Source organism: Nematolebias whitei, chromosome 9 (assembly GCF_014905685.2).
Source record: "Nematolebias whitei isolate Nwh7 chromosome 9, NemWhi1, whole genome shotgun sequence".
In the NCBI taxonomy this organism is placed as follows: domain Eukaryota; kingdom Metazoa; phylum Chordata; class Actinopteri; order Cyprinodontiformes; family Rivulidae; genus Nematolebias; species Nematolebias whitei.
Window position 1 is genome coordinate 15,244,769 of NC_056506.1, and position 18,575 is coordinate 15,263,343.

An 18,575-nucleotide genomic window follows, 5' to 3' on the forward strand; every position below is an offset into this window, starting at 1 on the left:
CATCCAAGAGGCTTCGTCAGTCTGAGGCCTAGCCATCTGGTATTACCCAGAAGCCACCCTGACTCTTGTGTTTCAAGCCTGCCTCAGATACCCCTGAAGTCTGGCCTTTTCACTAATGGTTTCAAAAACACAAAGTTTGTTTTCTCAGTCATCCAGGTATATAACAACAAAAAAGGTTGATTCAACCTTTTTTGTTGTTATATACCTGGATGACTGAGAAAACAAACTTTGTGCATTACTAAAAAGATTTAAATTAATTGGTTGAGCCAGTTTTTTTTTTTTTCTTCCCATTTTCATTTACCCTTTATTTATACAGGTAGTCTCATTGAGTCAAGAGAGCTCATTTTCAAGAGAGACCTGTTTTTGGGAGCAAATAAAGTAAAAGCTAAATACAAAAACAATACTAACAAATTAGATTAATTCAATTATTCACTGGTTAACTGGACATCATTAACTTCACGCAGACTCTCCCACTGATACATTTTCATCTTTAAATCACTTCTTGGTCTGCTGCCTTCATACATCTCCTCCGACATGTCTCTGCGTGAGTGCAGCTACAGCGTGCGCTCTCAGGACATTATTACCTGCAGTGTTCCCTCAGTGAGGACTGAACTCGGCAAAAGGGCCTTCTCCTACTCCGCTCATGTTTCCTGGAATATCTTACAAAAACAACAGAAGCTCTCGACCTTGACCTCTCTAAGTGTCTTTAAGAATTTGTTGGACTCCTGGCAAGAACCAACGCAGACATGTTCCTGTTTTTAGTTTTCTACATTCGTCTTATAATCTAGCTGTTTTTGCTACTTTCTTTGACATCTTATTTATTTTTTTTTTTTAAATAAACAAATAAAAAAATCTGTAGGCCTTTTTATAATTGTCTATTGTTGTCATCATTCTTTGTTGAAATCAGGTCTCTCTGGTAAATGAGTCCTCGATGCTCAATGGGATTAACCTGTTTAAATAAAGGTTGAATGAATGAAAAGATAACAATAGTTTTAACTAAATCCATAATAATAACTTGAGAAATTGCATTTCTTGTGAAAATGCATTGTGAATGCTTATTGCTGAAGAACTTGCTGAAAAACAATGAAATTAGCTAAAAACATGCTGAAATGTAGTTGAAATGGAAGAACAAGCTTGTGTTAGCAGAAGAACGCAAAAAGAACACATTTGCTGAATTAGATTTAAATAAGCAGAAATGAGCACAGAAATTACAGAATTGGCTCAAAAAGCTTAAATTAACCAAAAATAGCTGAAAAGTAGCTGAAAAGGCAGAAAGAAGCTTAAATTACCATAAGGAAGTGGAAGGAACTGAAATAAGACACAAAAATGTGAAATTGGCTGAAAAGGCTAAATTTAGCACAAAACAGCTAAATAGTAGCTGAAATAGCAGAAAAAGCTGAAACTAGCAGAAATAAGCTGAAAGGAGCATAACAATTTGAAATGAGCAAAAAGAAGTTATGTAGGCTGAAAGTAGCAGAAATTACCATGAAAACTTGAATTTATCTGAAAACAGCTGAAATTAGCTAAAAAAAAAAAGCTACAAATTATCTGAAAAGGGAGAACAAGCTGAAATTAGCAGAAGGAATGTTTGTCCAATTAGGCTGAAAGAAGCAGAAATGAGCACAAGAAAGTGGAAATTATCTGAATAAAGCTGAAATTGGGGGGGGGGGGAAACTGCTGAAAAGTAGATAAAGATGCATAAAGAAGCTTAAATTAACAGAAGGAATGGAGAAAACACATTTTTGCTGACTTTGAAACACAGAAATTGTGGGATTAGCTGAAAATGCTGAAATTAGCATAAAACAGCTAAATAGTAGCTGAAATAACAGAAAAAGTTTAAAATTGCATAAATAAGCTGAAAGGAGCATAATGAGCTGAAATGAGCAGAAAGAAGTTAGAAGAAGCACAAAAATGTTGTAATTAGCAGAAATAATCTTAAAGGAGCATAAAACAGCAGAAATTAGTTTAAAGTCGCTGAAAAATCGTTTAAATTTGCAGAAGGAAGCTGAAAGAAGCTGAACCGGAACAAAATGTGAAAGGAGCAGTAAAAGGTCTAATCTAAAGATAAAGTCATCTAAAGATGTGAAGGGTGTAAAATGAGATCAATTCATTTTCTATGAGAAAAAAATGGCAGAAAAGGCTAAATATTTCAAAAAGCTAAAGTTGCAGCAATGCCAAAAGTCATGGCACCCTTCTGCTGAACGAGCTGAACATTTTGATATATGATTTGTTGAAATCCAACAATGTTCAGTCGGTCATTCATTTCTTGAAATAGCTTCAAAATTTTGGAACAAGATGCCGAAAAACGTACGGAAGAAAAATGGATGAATAGAGTGAATGTTTCATAAACATTCACACAATAACACTGAACAATTGGCAATAACATTGCACCAAGCCACATCTGTGACACCTAATGTTTATTGCTGCTGCACTATGTGGCTGCATTATGTATATGTTATGTTTGTCATATCTAATGCCATATATGTCATATATCATGTATGTATCTCACTACCTTACCATCATAATCCATCTCAGTTTTACTCAGTACCTGTGCAGAATATGTTAGTTATTGTGCAATACATATCATGTGCATTTAAGCTAATATTACTATTACTATTGAAATACTTGTTTATACAAATTAATCCTACTTGCACTATTATATTCTACCATGTTGTTGTTTGCTATATTTCCTTTAACTTTGTATATCTATTTTTTCTACACTTTTTGGTACTTTATTTTGTACTCTTATTGCATGCTTCAGTATTTCTTGTGTTGTTTTGTTTTTTGTTTTTTTTTGAATGTCCAGAGGACCAGACTGAACTTTTTTGGATTTTTCTACCTGGATTATTGAGCATGCATCAGGATATTCTCATCCTGAACATTTCATTGCACTGTTGACCTTGTGTTAACCTGCATATGACAAATAAACAACATAACAAATAAATCATTATGTAATATACTGTTCAACTTTGCACATTCTAAAAAACAAATCCATAGACTGCAAAACGTCCAGCATTACCTGTGTTCACTGACCTGAGTGTGACTGGACTGAGGGTGGTGATAATCAGTGGGCTGGAAATACAATTATTAAAGCAGGTTCGTGTTTGGAAATAAACAGCTTTATGAAACCTGGTGAGAACAGAAGATTTTAATATGTGCTGATGTGTAAAATCTTAGCACTAAAAAAGTAAGGTACCAGTACTGATACAATTAAGGTATTGGTAATACACAAGGTATTGGCTTGATAAAGTGTGCATGTACAACAGTGTTCTGATACCACAGTACAACAGTTTCAACACAGTACAACAGTTTCAACACAGTACAACAGCGTGGCGTTCACCACTATCCTGAGCAAATAGTTGGTAGAAGAAGGACGGGGTTAGCTGTGTAAAACTTAGTGTTTTTTATTGCGTAAATGAAGCATTCACACTATTGAGATCCATTTTTCTCCCATATGTTTTTCGGCATGTAACTTATTACGCAATGTTTGTGTAATTTCAACATTTTATATATCAAAACGTTCAGCTCGTCCAGGACATACATGCTACGACGTTTGGTACTTGTGCAATGGTTACTTTTTGAAATCCTTTGTCTGCCATGTTTTCCCATTGAGAATGAATAGAGTTCATATCATTTAAACCTTTTGTTCCTTGAATCCTTTTACAGCTCATTTAGGCTTGTTCTAGTTCAGCTTTTTTCAACTTCTTTGTACTAAGTTCAGCTTTTTTCTGCACGCTTTAGCTTTTTTCAGCTATTTTTCAGTTTCTTTCAGCTTCTTTCCGCTATTTTCATCTTAAGCTCCATTCAATTTCTGCTAAATTCAACTTTTATTCTGCTTTTTCAGTAACTTTTCGAAAAATTTCTGCTAATTTTAGCCTTTTTCCCTCTAATTTCCAACTTTTGTGCTGCTTTTTAATCATTTAAACTTTTTCTGCTTCTTTCTGCTTACTCCTTAAAGTGCCAAAGCTCTTGTTCATCAATGTTGAAAATTGCTCTTGCTTAAATTCAGGGATGCCAACAGGACAATGTCCTATAGATTAAGTTGACATGTGCAGTAAAGGCCCAGAGGGATGGAAAAAACACATCAAAAGAGCTTGTGAATCAAGTGATCCATAGAGAATTGCGTGGACAGTGTGGGCTGGGTACCAGAAAGCTCATGATGTGTCAGAGCAGGAAGTTAGTGTGGCCCACAGAGAAAGTCACCAAAGGCTTTGTGATATGACAGAAAAAGATGGTGGATCTTGTGTTTGGGTGACAAAGGTTCTATTGTGCACCAGGGTGATAACAAGGACACAGTTGAGTTTTTGTGCTGGGAAAGAAGACGATAAAAAACGCGATTGAAACTGGAATCAGATTGGACAGGAATGTGGGGGCTTCTTGATTTCTGACTGAAAACCCTTAGGACCTATTTGACTTGAAGAGTGACATCATGCATGATGGTATGCTGAAGCTTCTCTCTCATCAACATCCAGTTTTTGATTGTATTTGTGACAATCGTAATGGAATCTTAGAAAGAGGCAGCTTGTGCTAGGCCTACTGCCAGAATTACACAAGATTATAAGCAAACAGTACAGCTGAACATTCCTCACTTGGGATAGATGGTAGCCATCTTGGCTGCTGCATATCCTGGCTTACATGCCCCTTTGCTAAGGTTGCCGTACTTGTATTCCAACTCTGGCGGCCTGTAAATTAAAAGAACAAGAGGAGACAAAGTGATTATCAATTATACAGACAAGTTCAAACACATCAAAAACTGAGCGTGTCAAACAAACAATCTCTTCGAGAGATAGGGCTGCTGATTGCTTAGGAAGTTGAAGTCAGCAACAACTTTGGTGTCATCTGTGTGTGGCCAGACAAAACAGTGAGACCTTGTTTAAATAATCCCACCAGCAGTGCTAAGTCTAGGACCTCTCAATAACTACCATGATCATTAATAATCTGATGTACGCAGGGATTCTAGTTCAAATAAACAGGGAGTGGGGAAAGGAGTCGGGGTCTGTGCACGATGTGAGGTCCAAACTCAAAGCTGGCTGAAGAAACGGCTCAAGTGGAGCATGTCTGCTCAGACTTTGAAGCACTTCTACGCTCATACACTAAATGCATTAGCAGCTTGGCCTTCATTAGCCTGCAGCTGGGAAGTACTGTAATTATGTGGGAATGAAACCTTGGAGGAACTTTTTCCATTAGTCTGTCTACTAGCATAAAATAAATTACCAAACTAATTATTAGTTTTAGGATAAATTGTACAACCGCAATTCCAAAAAAGTTGGGGCACTGTGTAAAATGTAATTAAAAACACAATGCAATGATTTGCTAATCTCATAAACCCATATTTTATTCATAATGGAGCACAGTAAACATATAAAATGTTTTTAAAAATGTACCTTTTGTTAGGAGGAAAAAATGTAATTAGATGGGAGCAACACAGTGAAGCACCCCTCATCTTTTAATAACGGCCTATAAATGTCTACGAACAGAGCAGACCAGTTGTTGGTGATTTTAGAGAGGAACTGTGTCCTGTAGTTTAATGTAGGTTTCTTGCTGCTCAACAGTCCTGGGTCTTTGCTGGATTTTTTTTGTTTCATGATGTATCAAATGTTGTCAATGGGTGAGGGGTCTGGACTGCAGGTAGGTCACTTCAGCACTTGGACTCGTCTACGATGAAGCCATGTTTAATGGATGCAGTATGTGGTTTACCTTTGCACTGATGAAATATGCAAGCTCTTCCCTGAAAAATCTGTCTTGAATGGGAGCATATATTGTTTATCAATGGTGTTTTTCAACACGTGTAAGTTGCTGTTGCATAGGCGCTAATGCACCTGCATACCAAAGGAGAGGCAGTATTTTTAACTTTAACAGGCAGGATGGTCACTCTTCTCTAGTATGCTGGGAAAGATCTGTCCAAAAACAATTTGTCCTTTGGAACAGTGTTCTCCATATTCCTGAATTATTTTGAAGAAATGTGAATGATGTGATAGTCAGTCTTCCCAATTTACTGTTGAGGAACACGAATCTGAAACTGTTCCACTATTTTCAGATGCAGTTTATTGCAAACTGGTCAACCTCTGCCCACCTTTACTTCTTAGGGATTCAGCCTCTCTGTTTTTTTATCCACGGTCCTCTCAGTAACATGTTACAAATGTATCTTTTGTTACCCATGTTCCAACATTTTAAAGATTTGTGGCTGCCATTAAAAACTCAAAATTATCCTTTTTTTATTTTATTTATTTATTTTTGTAGAAAGTCTTGGTTTAGCTCCATTGTGAATTAAAAAAAAAAAACGTGACAACTTCCATTTTGATGCGTGGTTGCATCTAGACATAAGAAAGGTCAGTATCAAAAACTGGGTTGCTACGTAAGAATCCAAGATTAGCCACATGTATGTAGTATGTAGTACATGTATGTAAACTGACCATTGAGGAAACTATGCTTTCTAGTTTTATATTGCATAAAAGTATGGTTTCCTCAAATGATTGGAGTGGCCCTTGGGGCCCCCTAGGCTACCACTGGTCACCCCCTGGCTCCACTATTAGTGGTGGATATGTTTCTGTTCAGTGCCCTGAGACGACTTCTGTTGTGACTTGGCGCTATATAAATAAAATGAATTGAATTGAACTGAATTGGATAAAACTGCTTCCTCCACTCGACAGAATCTGTCACTCTGCAATACTTTGGACAAGGAAAAGTAAAAACGACCTCTGTTCTTAAACGCTATAGCCCCCTTTCCACAGTGATGGCTCGGATCAGTTCAGCTCGGTTCAGTACGGTTTAGAGCACTTTTCCACTATAACCTTTGGGCGGAATCAACCTTTTTTTTTGTCCCTTCTCCTCAAGGGGACCAAGTGAGTCAAGCCGGCACAAAAACATGACGTCAGAGCACCGTCGGTCACTGACTGGTCATGGGGAGGAGTCACTGGATCTTTCAGAAACATCAAAACACTGATCCGCCATTTGCAATTACTCGGAACTCGGAGCAGCGGCTGGATCTATTTTAAAGAGTTTAAAAACAATAATGACAACACCGTGGTCTAATGATGAAGTGCAGGCGTTTTTTGTTCTTGGTGGCTGACGACAAAATTCAGACAGAGCTAGATGGAGCTCCGCTGATCTTCCCGGAGAGTCAGAGCACGCTCAGGCTGTGCAGGACGTCATTTCCCCGGGTCCAAGCTTTGCTGGTCACGTCGGAAGATCCTCCGTGGTGCCGACTCGGGGCCCGGGCTCCGGATCCCGGCCTTGCGTGCTCTGCAGGCTCCGAGCTCCGCTGGTCACCACGGAGGATCATACGAGCTGCTGACTCGAAGAAGGCCGGGGTCTGGACCCCGGACTCGCGTGATCATGAAGGCCGAACCCCGATCCCAGCAGACGGGCAGAAGATGGAAACAATTTTTAAAAACATTTTATGTATAAAAAAATATGTTTTTTTTTTAATCTCTCAGGAATATTTCCCTTAAATATGTTTAAAGAAGAGATACAGTCTTTTAGTTCAACTTTACTCTAACCCACAGATGTACAAATCACAAATAAAAACTTTAAAGCAAAGCTTATATATATATATATATATATATATATATATATATATATATATATATAATCTCTGAACAAGAAACAAAACTGTACTGAAACTTGTTTCAACGTCTCACTGCCACCAGCTGGTCAGGTGTGTGAAGTCAGTTTGAACCCCACCTACTGGAACCGGTACTGAAAGGGGCTATGGAAACACGTGTACCGAGCTGAACTGACCCGAGCCGTCACTGTGGAAAAGGGGCATATGTACCTTTTACCCACTTGAATATCTTGCACCAAAAACATATTAAGGCTTACTTACGTTCTCTGATCAATTTCTGTTCTGAAAAACATTCAACTTAAAAGCTACAAACATTCACTATTCAGATCCCTCAGTGACATCGCTTGTTGTGTTCTGTTTTTCTGTACATTTTACACAGCACCCTAAGGTTTTCAGAACTGGAGATTTAGCTTTTGTTGGTTCTGCTCCATTGGTATAATTGATGACACTGTAGATATAAAACAGTATAACATGAGATGAACTTGTGTGAAACCCATCTAAAAGTGTTTGCTTACATAGTGCTCAGGTTGTATATGCAAGGTGCGGACGGACACAGTGAGGGTCAGTGTGGTAACAGCAACAAGTGATCATAGACCTGCATAAGGAGGCAGGAGCTGAAAAGGGGCCATCCAATGACAGCTTAGAGTTAAAAGTGTCAAACTAATTCAAGAAATTACACAAATATGAACGGACATATGGACAAGATGGCCACTGCATAATGATCTACAGAACCACGTCTTCATGGCAGACATGTCCCTCCACTCGTGTTTTCTCTTTTCCTTAGTTTTGTCTGTTTGTCTAAAACAGGTCTCACTTGTAAATGAGTCTCTGAGGCTCAATGTGATGAAGCTGTATAAATAAAGGTTGAAAGAATTTATCTGACAAACACTTCAGTTCACACAAATTACTCAAATTATCTACTTCATTACTCAGACCACCTACAGTTTCATTGCATTTATTAATTGTTTTAAAAAGAGTTTATTTTTGGTAATTTTTCAAACGCTTTTCTTTTTTCCACACATTAATAACCTGCATGAGCTAGCATTTCAGTAACATCTATGGATAACATACAGTAAGGGCAGAATGAAACACACATTCAGTTATAAGTTATTTGTATTTGGATAAAGTTTTTGAAAAATATTTAACCATCTGGAGAAATTAAGTCAAAACATTATAGAAAATAGAATAATAACAAACACTAGCAAAACATTGAGTACATGTACAAAATGTTTAAAAGCTCATAGAACAACCTTTAGCAGCAATGATTTAAAATAATGATATTTTTTGTACATCCTCAGTCCACTATTTAGTTGAGGAATAACGTTGGCTAATTCATCTTTACAATATTTTTGTTAGAGATTTGCAGGCATTTGTTTCTGCACAACTTTCATAAAGTCGTCCCCACCAGTCAGGCTGAAGTCTGGATCTTCCTTTGACTGGATCAATGTAAAACATGGATTTGATTTTTATTTTTTCAGTTTGGTATAGATATTCTGGTGTTTAATTCTTTCTGTCTGTCTTTCCTTCCGTTCATTCATCCGTCTATCTGTCCATCCTTCTATCTGTCTTTCTGTCTGTTTTTTCTCTCTTCAGGGTCTCCACAGCGAGTCATCCTCCTCCATCTCACTCTGTCCTCACTCCAACTTCCTCCATGTCCTCTCTAACTGCATCCATAGATCTCCTCTTCGTCTTTTTCCTGGCAGCTGCATTTCTAACATCCTTCTACCAATATACTCACTGTCCCCCCCCCCCCCGGACATGTCCAAACCACTGTCCCTCCTCTGGACACGTTAAAACCATCTCAGTCTGGTTTCTCTAACTTTATCTCCCAGTTGTTCAACCTGTGCTGTACCTCTGATGATCTCATTCCTAATCTTATCCATCCTTGTCACTCCTAAGAAGAACCTCATCATCTTCATTTCTGCCACTTCCAGTTCTGTCTCCTGTCTTTTTGTCCATGTCTCTGTCTCCAGACCATACAACATAACTGGTTTCACCTCTGTCTTGTAAACTTTTCCTTTGACCTATGCTGACACTCTTTTGCTACAAATCACTCCTGAAACGTTTCTCCATCCACTCCATCCTGCCTGGACTCTCTTCTTCACCTCTTTACCACATTCCCCATTTTCCTGGACAGTGGACCCCAAGTCCTTGAAGTCCTGCACCTTTGACCTCTGCTCCTTGTAGCCTCACTGTTCCACCTCCTCCCTCTCATTCACACATGTACTCTGTCTTACTACGGCTGACTTTCATTCCTCTTCTTTCAAGTGCATATCTCCACCTCTCTAAGTTCTCTTCCACCTGTTCCCTGTTCTCACCACAAATCACAATGTCATCTGCAAACATCATAGTCCACGGGCATTCCCGCCTGATTATTGAGCATGCATGAGGATATTCCTGCCTGACCTCATCTGTTAGTTGGTCCACCACCAAAGCAAACAAGAAGGAACTAAGAGCTGATCCTTGATGCACTCCCACCTCCACCTTGAAGCTATCTGTCACTCCTACAGCACATCTCACCACTGTCCTGCTGTCCTCATACATGTCCTGCTGTCCTCATACATGTCCTGCTGTCCTCATACATGTCCTGTACCAGTCTAACATACTTTTCTGCCACTCCATATTTCCTCATGCAACACCACACCTCCTCCCTCGACTCTCTTGCTTTTTCTCTGTATAAAACCGTACTACTGCTCACAGTCATCTCTCGTCTCGTCTTGTGCTTCCACAACTCTCTCCCAAATCTTCAATGTGTGGCTCATCAACTTAATTCCCCTGTAGTTGCTACAACTCTGTACATAACACTTGTTCTTAAAAATGGGCACCAGCACTCTTCTCCTCCATTTCTCAGACTTTTTGTCACCTTCAAATATGCCATTGAATATGTGAGCCAAAAACCTCACTGCCATCTGTCCAAGACATTTCCAAACCTCCACTGGTATGTCATCAGGTCCTACTGCCTTCCCCTTCTTCATTCTGTTCAAAGCTCAGTTACTTGGTTTTTACCTAAGGTTATCTTTACCCAATCGTAATACTTGGTGACAATCAAACTATTAAATTATTTATGAAAGTTAGAACTGAAAAAATATATTCTTAATTTTTACTATGGCTACTGGAGTCAGATCATAAACAGGGTGCCCCATGCAGTATACAAAGTAGAATTATTAAACATGTACAATCAAAATGTTTTTTTATTAGTAAAAGATGTACTCACAGTTTTGTTTCCAGCTGTAGCAGAAAGCCCTGCTTATCATACACTGCAAATAAAAAAGCAAACAAAAATAGACTAGTGAGTCTCCAACCCACACTCATGAACAGTCTGGCATGTTTTCTGGGGACTTTTATGAAGTAATCCAGTCTACAGTATCATCAAGCATCAGCTCAGGAGCTGTACTGGTAAAACAAAAAGTGTGGCTTTCACAAAGAAAGCAATGCGGCAAATGTAAAAGGAAAAGCATTAGGTCGAGGACTTGTGAAAAACAAGCAAGGTTAGGGAGAAGACAGCCAAAACGATCTGTTGAGATAAAAAATAAAACAAATAAATTTAAGAAAATAAGTTAGAGATCACCTATGGACATCCAGTAGGTGTTGGGTGAAGCATTGAGGTAAAAGTCAGAGGAACACAAAAAAACCCAAAAGGACATACAGTTGAGGTTAACTGAAAAGTGTGTCAAACTGAGATTTCAGTTTTTACTGCTTTTCACAAAATTGCTTCCAGTATTGCTCATACCAGTAAAACAATGTGATTATACCAGCGTGACAAAAGCATGTTTAAAATGATTTGAATTAGTGCAGAATGACTCCTGAATACATGGATCCTGTCTGCAAAGGCAAGCTGGAGGAAAGAGATGAAGAGAAGGACAATGGGAATGTGTGACGATGGAGGACAGGATCTAAGTACTGGCTTAGAGGGTGGTGGCTCGCAAGAGTCTAGAGGAGTAAATCTGTGCATTAGGTTTTACACTACGAAGCAAAAAGCAGCCATGAAGCAAGACAAGGTAACTTGGAAAATGCTGAAGCTGAAGATTGCACATCAAGAAAAATGTTATCGGATTCTTCCCCCCAAGTCCAGCTGTTCCACAGATGTGTTACCACAGCTGGACAGCAGAGGGCAGCGTAACACCAGAGCTGAGATTCTCATGAACTGTTTCACGACTACAAACTCAGATTATTTTACACATTGTAAATACACAGCTTTCCCTGACTAAACTTTGGGCGTTTCACTTGGGATGGGCAATAATCTTGTCATTTTAATCTTTTGTGTAAAAATTAATAAATAAATAAAATGTCATCTTGCAATAATAAAATAAACAAGCTTTCTCCCCACACTTACTGTTTGTGTTTATTGTTTGTTTGTTTAAAATAAGCATGATGAAATAAAACTGTTACAGAAGTGCTACCTGGAGGAAAACAACATAAAAGTAATTTTCTACACCAATAAAGTTATGTTTTAAATTAGAAATTATTTCAACTTTTTTTTTTGGAGAAAAAAAAAAAAGAGGTGACAGTTTGGTTCAGTAGGCAGGGCGCTCGGCTCTGCTGACCGGGCGGGGCACCCTCCTTGTATAATGGTAGGGGAAATGCTGACCGGGCGGGGCACCCTCCTTGTATAATGGTAGGGGAAATGCTGATAGGGGTAGTCGGTTTGTGATGGTGGCCATCTTCGGTTTTGATCTGGCACCCAATTTTCAAAAGTAACCTTTCTTACACCTAGATGCAGCCAAACATCAAAATGGAAATCAGTACCTCTCTTATTTTCCAAGTAATCATGAACGCAACATGCATGGACGGTTGGACGGAGGATGTTTCCAATCTATCCTTTTCATTCAGTGACGGGGGACAATTAAATTCAGTAATGTATTGTAATTAAACTAGGATTTAAAACCTTGATTTAAAATACCAATACAAATAAAAATATCAGCAGCCAAGGCAAAGATAAACTCAGTCTAGCTGCATCATGAACATCTGACACATTAACCAAAGTAGCGTGTTCCTTTGTGTTCTGTCACTCTTCTGTACACGTACAGTATGCATCAAAATAAATTTTATATTATTTATCTACTGTACTTTCCGGTGTATAAGCTGCTACTTTTTTCACAAGCTTTGAACCCCGCGGCTTACATAATGAGGTGACTTATTTAGAGATGGTTTTTTTTTTTTTTTTTTTTGATAAGCTAACAAGCTTCATGCAGCCAAAAACATTTAGCTTCGTCACACACAGGCGCTCGCAAAGCTGCACATCTCTCTTGTGGGGTGGGTCCCCGTGACTCAATGAGTATCAATAAAGGTTGAAAAAATCTGACCAATGAAATTACCGAAGAGGTCACAGTCAAATAATGAAATGGGGAGGGGAAGAGAGAGGGGGATTCCCCAGCATGTGCAGAGCATGTGAGTCTCACATGCTCACAGAGCAACTTTGCTCCGTGAAGCACAAGCTTGCAGCAGGAGGAATAAAGTGATCAATGACTTCCTGGTATGCTACGGTAATTTTTATTTTTTCTAACCAGCCATGTTACTGGAACTGTTCAGAAAAAATTTTTACTGTACGTATTTGTGTATGTTACAGTACGTACTGTAGCATTCTGTGGTTCACTGTGGCTGATTGTCGACCACATGGCCTCAGGGAGGGATTATGGGTAAAATTTGTTCATTTTGGTTAGCTGTTTAGCTTTTTTGTGTTTGTTTTTTGAGTTTAACTTTATTGATCATAGTATAATAAAATAATAAACAGTTATATAAAAAATAAATTTAAAACAAAAGCAAGCAGAAAAAAAACAAACTAACAACAGTAGTAAAGTACATTTACATGTTGTTTTTTTAGTGAGTAGTCTGTTCTTGTTAGCCTAGTTTATGTGTTCATTATGTGTTAGTTTGTGTTAGGTCATTCAGTAGAGTAACTGGGGGGGGGGGGGTGTTTGTCATGAAGTCCTGTGGGGTTCACTGTCTGTGTGTGTTGAACAGTAAAATAGTCTATAATAAGATGCTGTCTTGTGGTTGATTCTTGATCAATAGCTTCACACGTCTCTCAGTAGCCGTGTGCTGACACTCATGTTACAACATGAACACCGGCGGCTTATACACAAGCACGGCTAATTGTATGTACAGTTATTATTCTTTATTATTCTTTAATTTAGTGTGGACGGCTTATATTCAGGTGTGCTCTAGACTGGAAAGTATAGTAATACAATCACATTTGCAGCATGTATTATTTAGGCAGCAGTAGGAATAGTATTTGCATTTAAATAAAGATAAAGTAAGTTTTTATATTTTTGTTTTAATGTTGTGAAATTGTGGCATTTTTGCTCCATTATAATACAGTCATAATCTCAAAATACCCTGTGACCAACTAAAGATGATGCAAGGGGTCAGTTTGTGTTTATATTGTAAAATAGCACGGTCATTTTTGGTAAACTTGTATTTATTTGTCAAGTTTCCTACACAGTCTGAGTGTGTTTGCACTTCATTTTAATTTTTTTTTAACTTCAAAAACAAAGCTGGGATTGTTACTTTTCCTGTTTAAACTAGAACTACTGTCAGTGCCATAAAAGAATGAAGAAATACTGAATTTGTGTTTATGCTCCAAACGTTTGATTGGAATCATTGTGCATCATTTAGCAGCACAGCTTCAGTACTTCAGTTGTGTAGTAAAGCAACATATATATTGAGTGAGAGATTTTAAAGCAATACTTGTGTTTGAGAGACCACATGAAGTTGAACTGTAATTTTTTTTATAGTCATGTATCAATAATAAATAAATAATTGTGGTGAATCTTTAAATCTATATCGCCCATCCCTACATCTGACTGATTTTTTTTATTTTATGTTGGAAAGATAGCAAGAAGGTTTGGTTTCAGCTTGCAGGGCTGCAGAAATACCTGAGCTTACTATTCGTCCAACGGTGACGTCGCTCTCCATCTCTGAAACACAAAACGGTCATTTAGCACCACCTGAGGTCAGTCTACAGAGGCAGAGTTGGTCGTGTCAAATCAAGGAAATTGGCAATTAAACATTACAGAATAAAAGAGAAGGGAACATAAAGAAATAAATGGCTTCAATCCCAGATGGCTGAATAAGAATTCTTAACCCCAATCTTAGTCAAAGGCTGAACGCTCCATTGAAGTGGAAAATTAACTGCGAGGAAACGCAGCAGTGTCCGTGTTGGGACAAAGGTCAACTCAGATGTTTCCAAAAAGACTGGATGAGTGAATAAGCAAAACAAAAAGCATATGTAAATGACAGACGATGTCAGAATAAAGAGGGGGGAAAAAATCAATGTTTGGTAGGAAAAGGTTTCTACTCCATGAAGGAAGAACAGCTCAACAGTAAAGCCACTTGCTTGACAGCAACCAGTTTAAATGGTTCCAGTGCCTCTACCTCCAAATCCTTTCACTTCAGCACCTTTAGTCACGGCTACAGTTGTCGCTTCTGCCTCTCTGTCTGAATTTCTCTCTGCAAACACAAGGGGATTAACACTAACATAAGATTATATGTGTACAGCAGCTGACATCTTAACAGCCATTAAACCACAACCACAGTATAAAGAAAAATTAAGACTGAGATCAGCTTCAGCAAAACACAAACAACGGCTGCACAAACACGAAAAATAGGCAAAAGACAACGACCAAACGAAACGGCAAAATTTAGCCTCACGTCTCCAACAAACACAGCGTACAGAAGCAACACACCATGAACAGACAGGTCTAAACACAGACTTACACAGTCTCTGAAAGAGTTACGCTCTTTATGGAAGCCAGCGCTAAAGATACTGAAAACTTGAAGTCAGTCGTTTTAAATGCCTTGAAACTAGTGGTGTTCGGATTGATAGGCCACTGATCATTATTAGCCGATTTACATGAAAAAGTATGTAATCGGCGTATGCGGATCAATGCCTTTTATTGCCAATCACAAAAGTCTATCACCTGTAGCTCATACTTTGCAGCCTGCAGAGGCCCTGTGTGCAATGCAGTGTCCGCCTCCCCCTTTCCTTCACACTGCGCCGGCGCGCGGCGACCAGTCATAAACAAACATGTCTGCCGTGTGGAACTTTTTTGAGAGTGATGTAAAGTTTGCGTCCTGCAACGCATGCGACGAGAAAATACCTTGTGGTAGCACGTTAAAATACTACACACTGAACTTAATAGGACATTTAAAGAACAAAGACTTGGCGGAGTACGGTGAGTTTTCGAGGCTCACTGCAGAAAATGTAAATAAGACACGCGGAGCGGCAACAGTCAGCAGCAGTTAATACAGAACACGCTGGACAACACTCGACCATATGAACGTGACAGTCAGAAGGCTAAGCAAATAACCTGAAAAATAATGGAATTCATCAGACTACATGACCAGCCTTTCTCAGTGGTGGAAAACACGGGGTTCTGTCGACACTTGGAGCCTCGCTACATGCTACCAGGACGCAAGTATTTTCACAGACGTGCCCTGCCAGACCTTCACCAGACAGTGTACTCTCACATCGAATGTCTCCTTAAAGAAGATGCCTCATTCTTTAAGTTTCACAAGTGACATATGGAGCTCAGACTAGGGCTTTAACAGACTACTTGAGTAATCTACACATCAATTCCTTGGACATTTATTGAGTTTTTTAATTTCACGTTGAGTATTCGTAGTGACGTCATTACGCCGCCGTTGTGTCATTGTGCCATGTGTCACGTGATCCGCACCAGGCGTAGGTTACAAAATGGATTCCTCCAAGCAGACGGCTGGAGCGGAGCAGGCCCAGTCTTGACAAACCGGTAGAAATGCATCAATAGTTTGGAAATATTTCACTAAAGATGAATCTTCTGGTTCAACTACCGTAAGGAAACAGAAAATGAATCAACTTCCTGAATGTTTGGAGCCCGTTGCGAACCGGTGTTGCACCATATTCTGTGACCACCGTATATTGTGACCATAGGGGGCGGTGTTGCATGCACTGTTGCAGGTCACAGAGTATGGTGTAACACCAGGTCCAATCGATGGAACCAGAACCAGCTTCCTCTGACCTTGTTTCACAAATTAAAAGCGAAAAATATTAATCTCTAAACCTATAAAAAAAAATCTATAAACATATTAAACTCTAAAAGTAAACCTAATGCGCACCACAGCTGGCGGTGGTGCGGGGTGGTCGTCCCCCCCCCCCCCCCCCCCCCCACGGTTTTTATTTTCGTTTTTGACGTGCTGCATGTTTCTTTCACTTTTGTAGCTTAATAATAATAACAACTAATAGTTTAGTTTTTCCTGTGACTAATTTGCAGTATGATAAATGGTAGGAGCATAATATACGCTCCCAATGTTTTGTTGGTCTTTTTTTTGTAAATAATGACCTTTTTTGCGGTTTTATTTATTTTTTGTATCTTTAGATCCTAAGATGTCATCAAGTACTCAAGTTCTACTCGAGTTTTATTATGTTAATGCGGAGATTAAAAATGATGTAGTCGTTCAACCCCTAGCTCAGACATCAGAGCAGTGTCGATGCTTAGTTTATCAGCTCACTGGATTGATGCAGATTTTCACCGTCATCAAGCTGTTCTACATGTCCACGAGTTTTGTGGCTCCCATAATGCCGTAGCTTTAGCAGCATAAAATGTTTAAAACATGGCATATTTCGAAAGACAAGGTGCACGTGATGCTGAGAGATTATGGCTGAAACATGGTGAGAGCTATGACGGATGCTGGGTTACCAAGTTTGGGGTGTATGACACACACCCTGCAGCTGGCCATCCATGATGCATTGCTGTCACAGCGCAGTACAAGTGACAATATTGCCAAAGGGAGAAGCACTGAGGGACACTTCAGGCACTCTCCGTTAGCATATGCAAGACTTCATAGTGTACAGAAACAACTCAACCAGCCCGCCAAAAAACTCCAGCAAGATGTCAGCACTAGGTGGAATAACATCTCTTATATGCTCCACTGTCTCCTTGAGCAAAAACAAGCATTGAGTATTTACGCAGCTGACTTTGAGTTGCCTGCTACCTATACATCTTACCAACGAGAATTCATTGAAAACGTAACACCTTTTCCGAAACCTTTTGGAGAGCTGACTAAGCTGCTTATCAACTGCATCTGCTGATGTCGTACCCTCTGAGATGGTTTGAAAGCATCTCCTTGCAAAAGATGTTGCAGCAGATCATGGTGCGAAGACAACTAAGGGCACGTTGCTGGAAGTTGTCATCAAGACACTGAAGAGGAGCCCCTCTGTAGTTTGACAGCAGTCATAGACCCAAGGTGAGACAATTATCAAATAATGACAACAAAATAAGCATTTACATAGTTAATGGTTTCATTCTTAAGCGACCTGAAACAATGAGTTTCATGTGAAATTGTGACCCCACCCCCATTCAAGGTGCAAAGACAGATTTTATTCTGAAGGTCTCGAGACCAAAACACACAGACTGCTTCTTTGTCTGATGACAGAAGGAGCTCAGAGGGACCCCAACCAAGAATCTGAAGCTAACAGCACTGGGGAGCCAGCAAAGAAAGTACCACAACCAGAATCCTTGTCTTCAATGTTTGTTGAGGTCCTGGCAGAAGAAACCACGCAGCAGGCTCGTGCCAACAGTGCAACACCATCAGAGATGATTATCTACCTCTCAGAGCCACCCATCTCTCCGGAGACTCCATCAACATTGGAATACTGGAAAACCAATAAGGAAGACTTTCCGGACATTGCTAAAGTAGCAAGAGCTTGCCTGCCTGCACCCTGCACAAGGGTGGAGAGTGAGCACTTATTCAGCGCTGCATCCAACATTGTGGACAAATACAAAAATGGACTCATGACTGAAAAAGCTGAGATGCTCCCCTTTATGAAAAAGAATCTCCCGACAATGCTTATCAACAAGTCATAGGCATTTAGCATGTGTAAATGCTGCTCAACATTTCTTCTGTTCAAAGCAAAAGCACTTTAATTTCACTTGTGCTGTTTCTGATTCAGGGTTTTTAATATGGTAAATATAATGGATGGATGAATGGATGGATGGATGGATGGATGGATGGATGGATGGATGGATGGATG

General features: G+C 39.3%; 1 protein-coding gene across 1 annotated transcript in view; it reads right to left on the reverse strand.

Annotated features, from left to right (window-relative positions):
* Positions 1-18,575, reverse strand: part of st3gal3b (ST3 beta-galactoside alpha-2,3-sialyltransferase 3b) — a 111,352-nt gene that overhangs the window by 76,191 nt on the left and 16,586 nt on the right. The window contains exons 3-6 of the mRNA XM_037682009.1: positions 14,939-15,013; positions 14,440-14,481; positions 10,779-10,821; positions 4,590-4,682 (exon numbers count right to left, since the gene is read on the reverse strand). Coding sequence (XP_037537937.1) covers positions 4,590-4,682; positions 10,779-10,821; positions 14,440-14,481; positions 14,939-15,013 — 253 coding nt within the window. The remainder of the gene's footprint in view (positions 1-4,589; positions 4,683-10,778; positions 10,822-14,439; positions 14,482-14,938; positions 15,014-18,575) is intronic.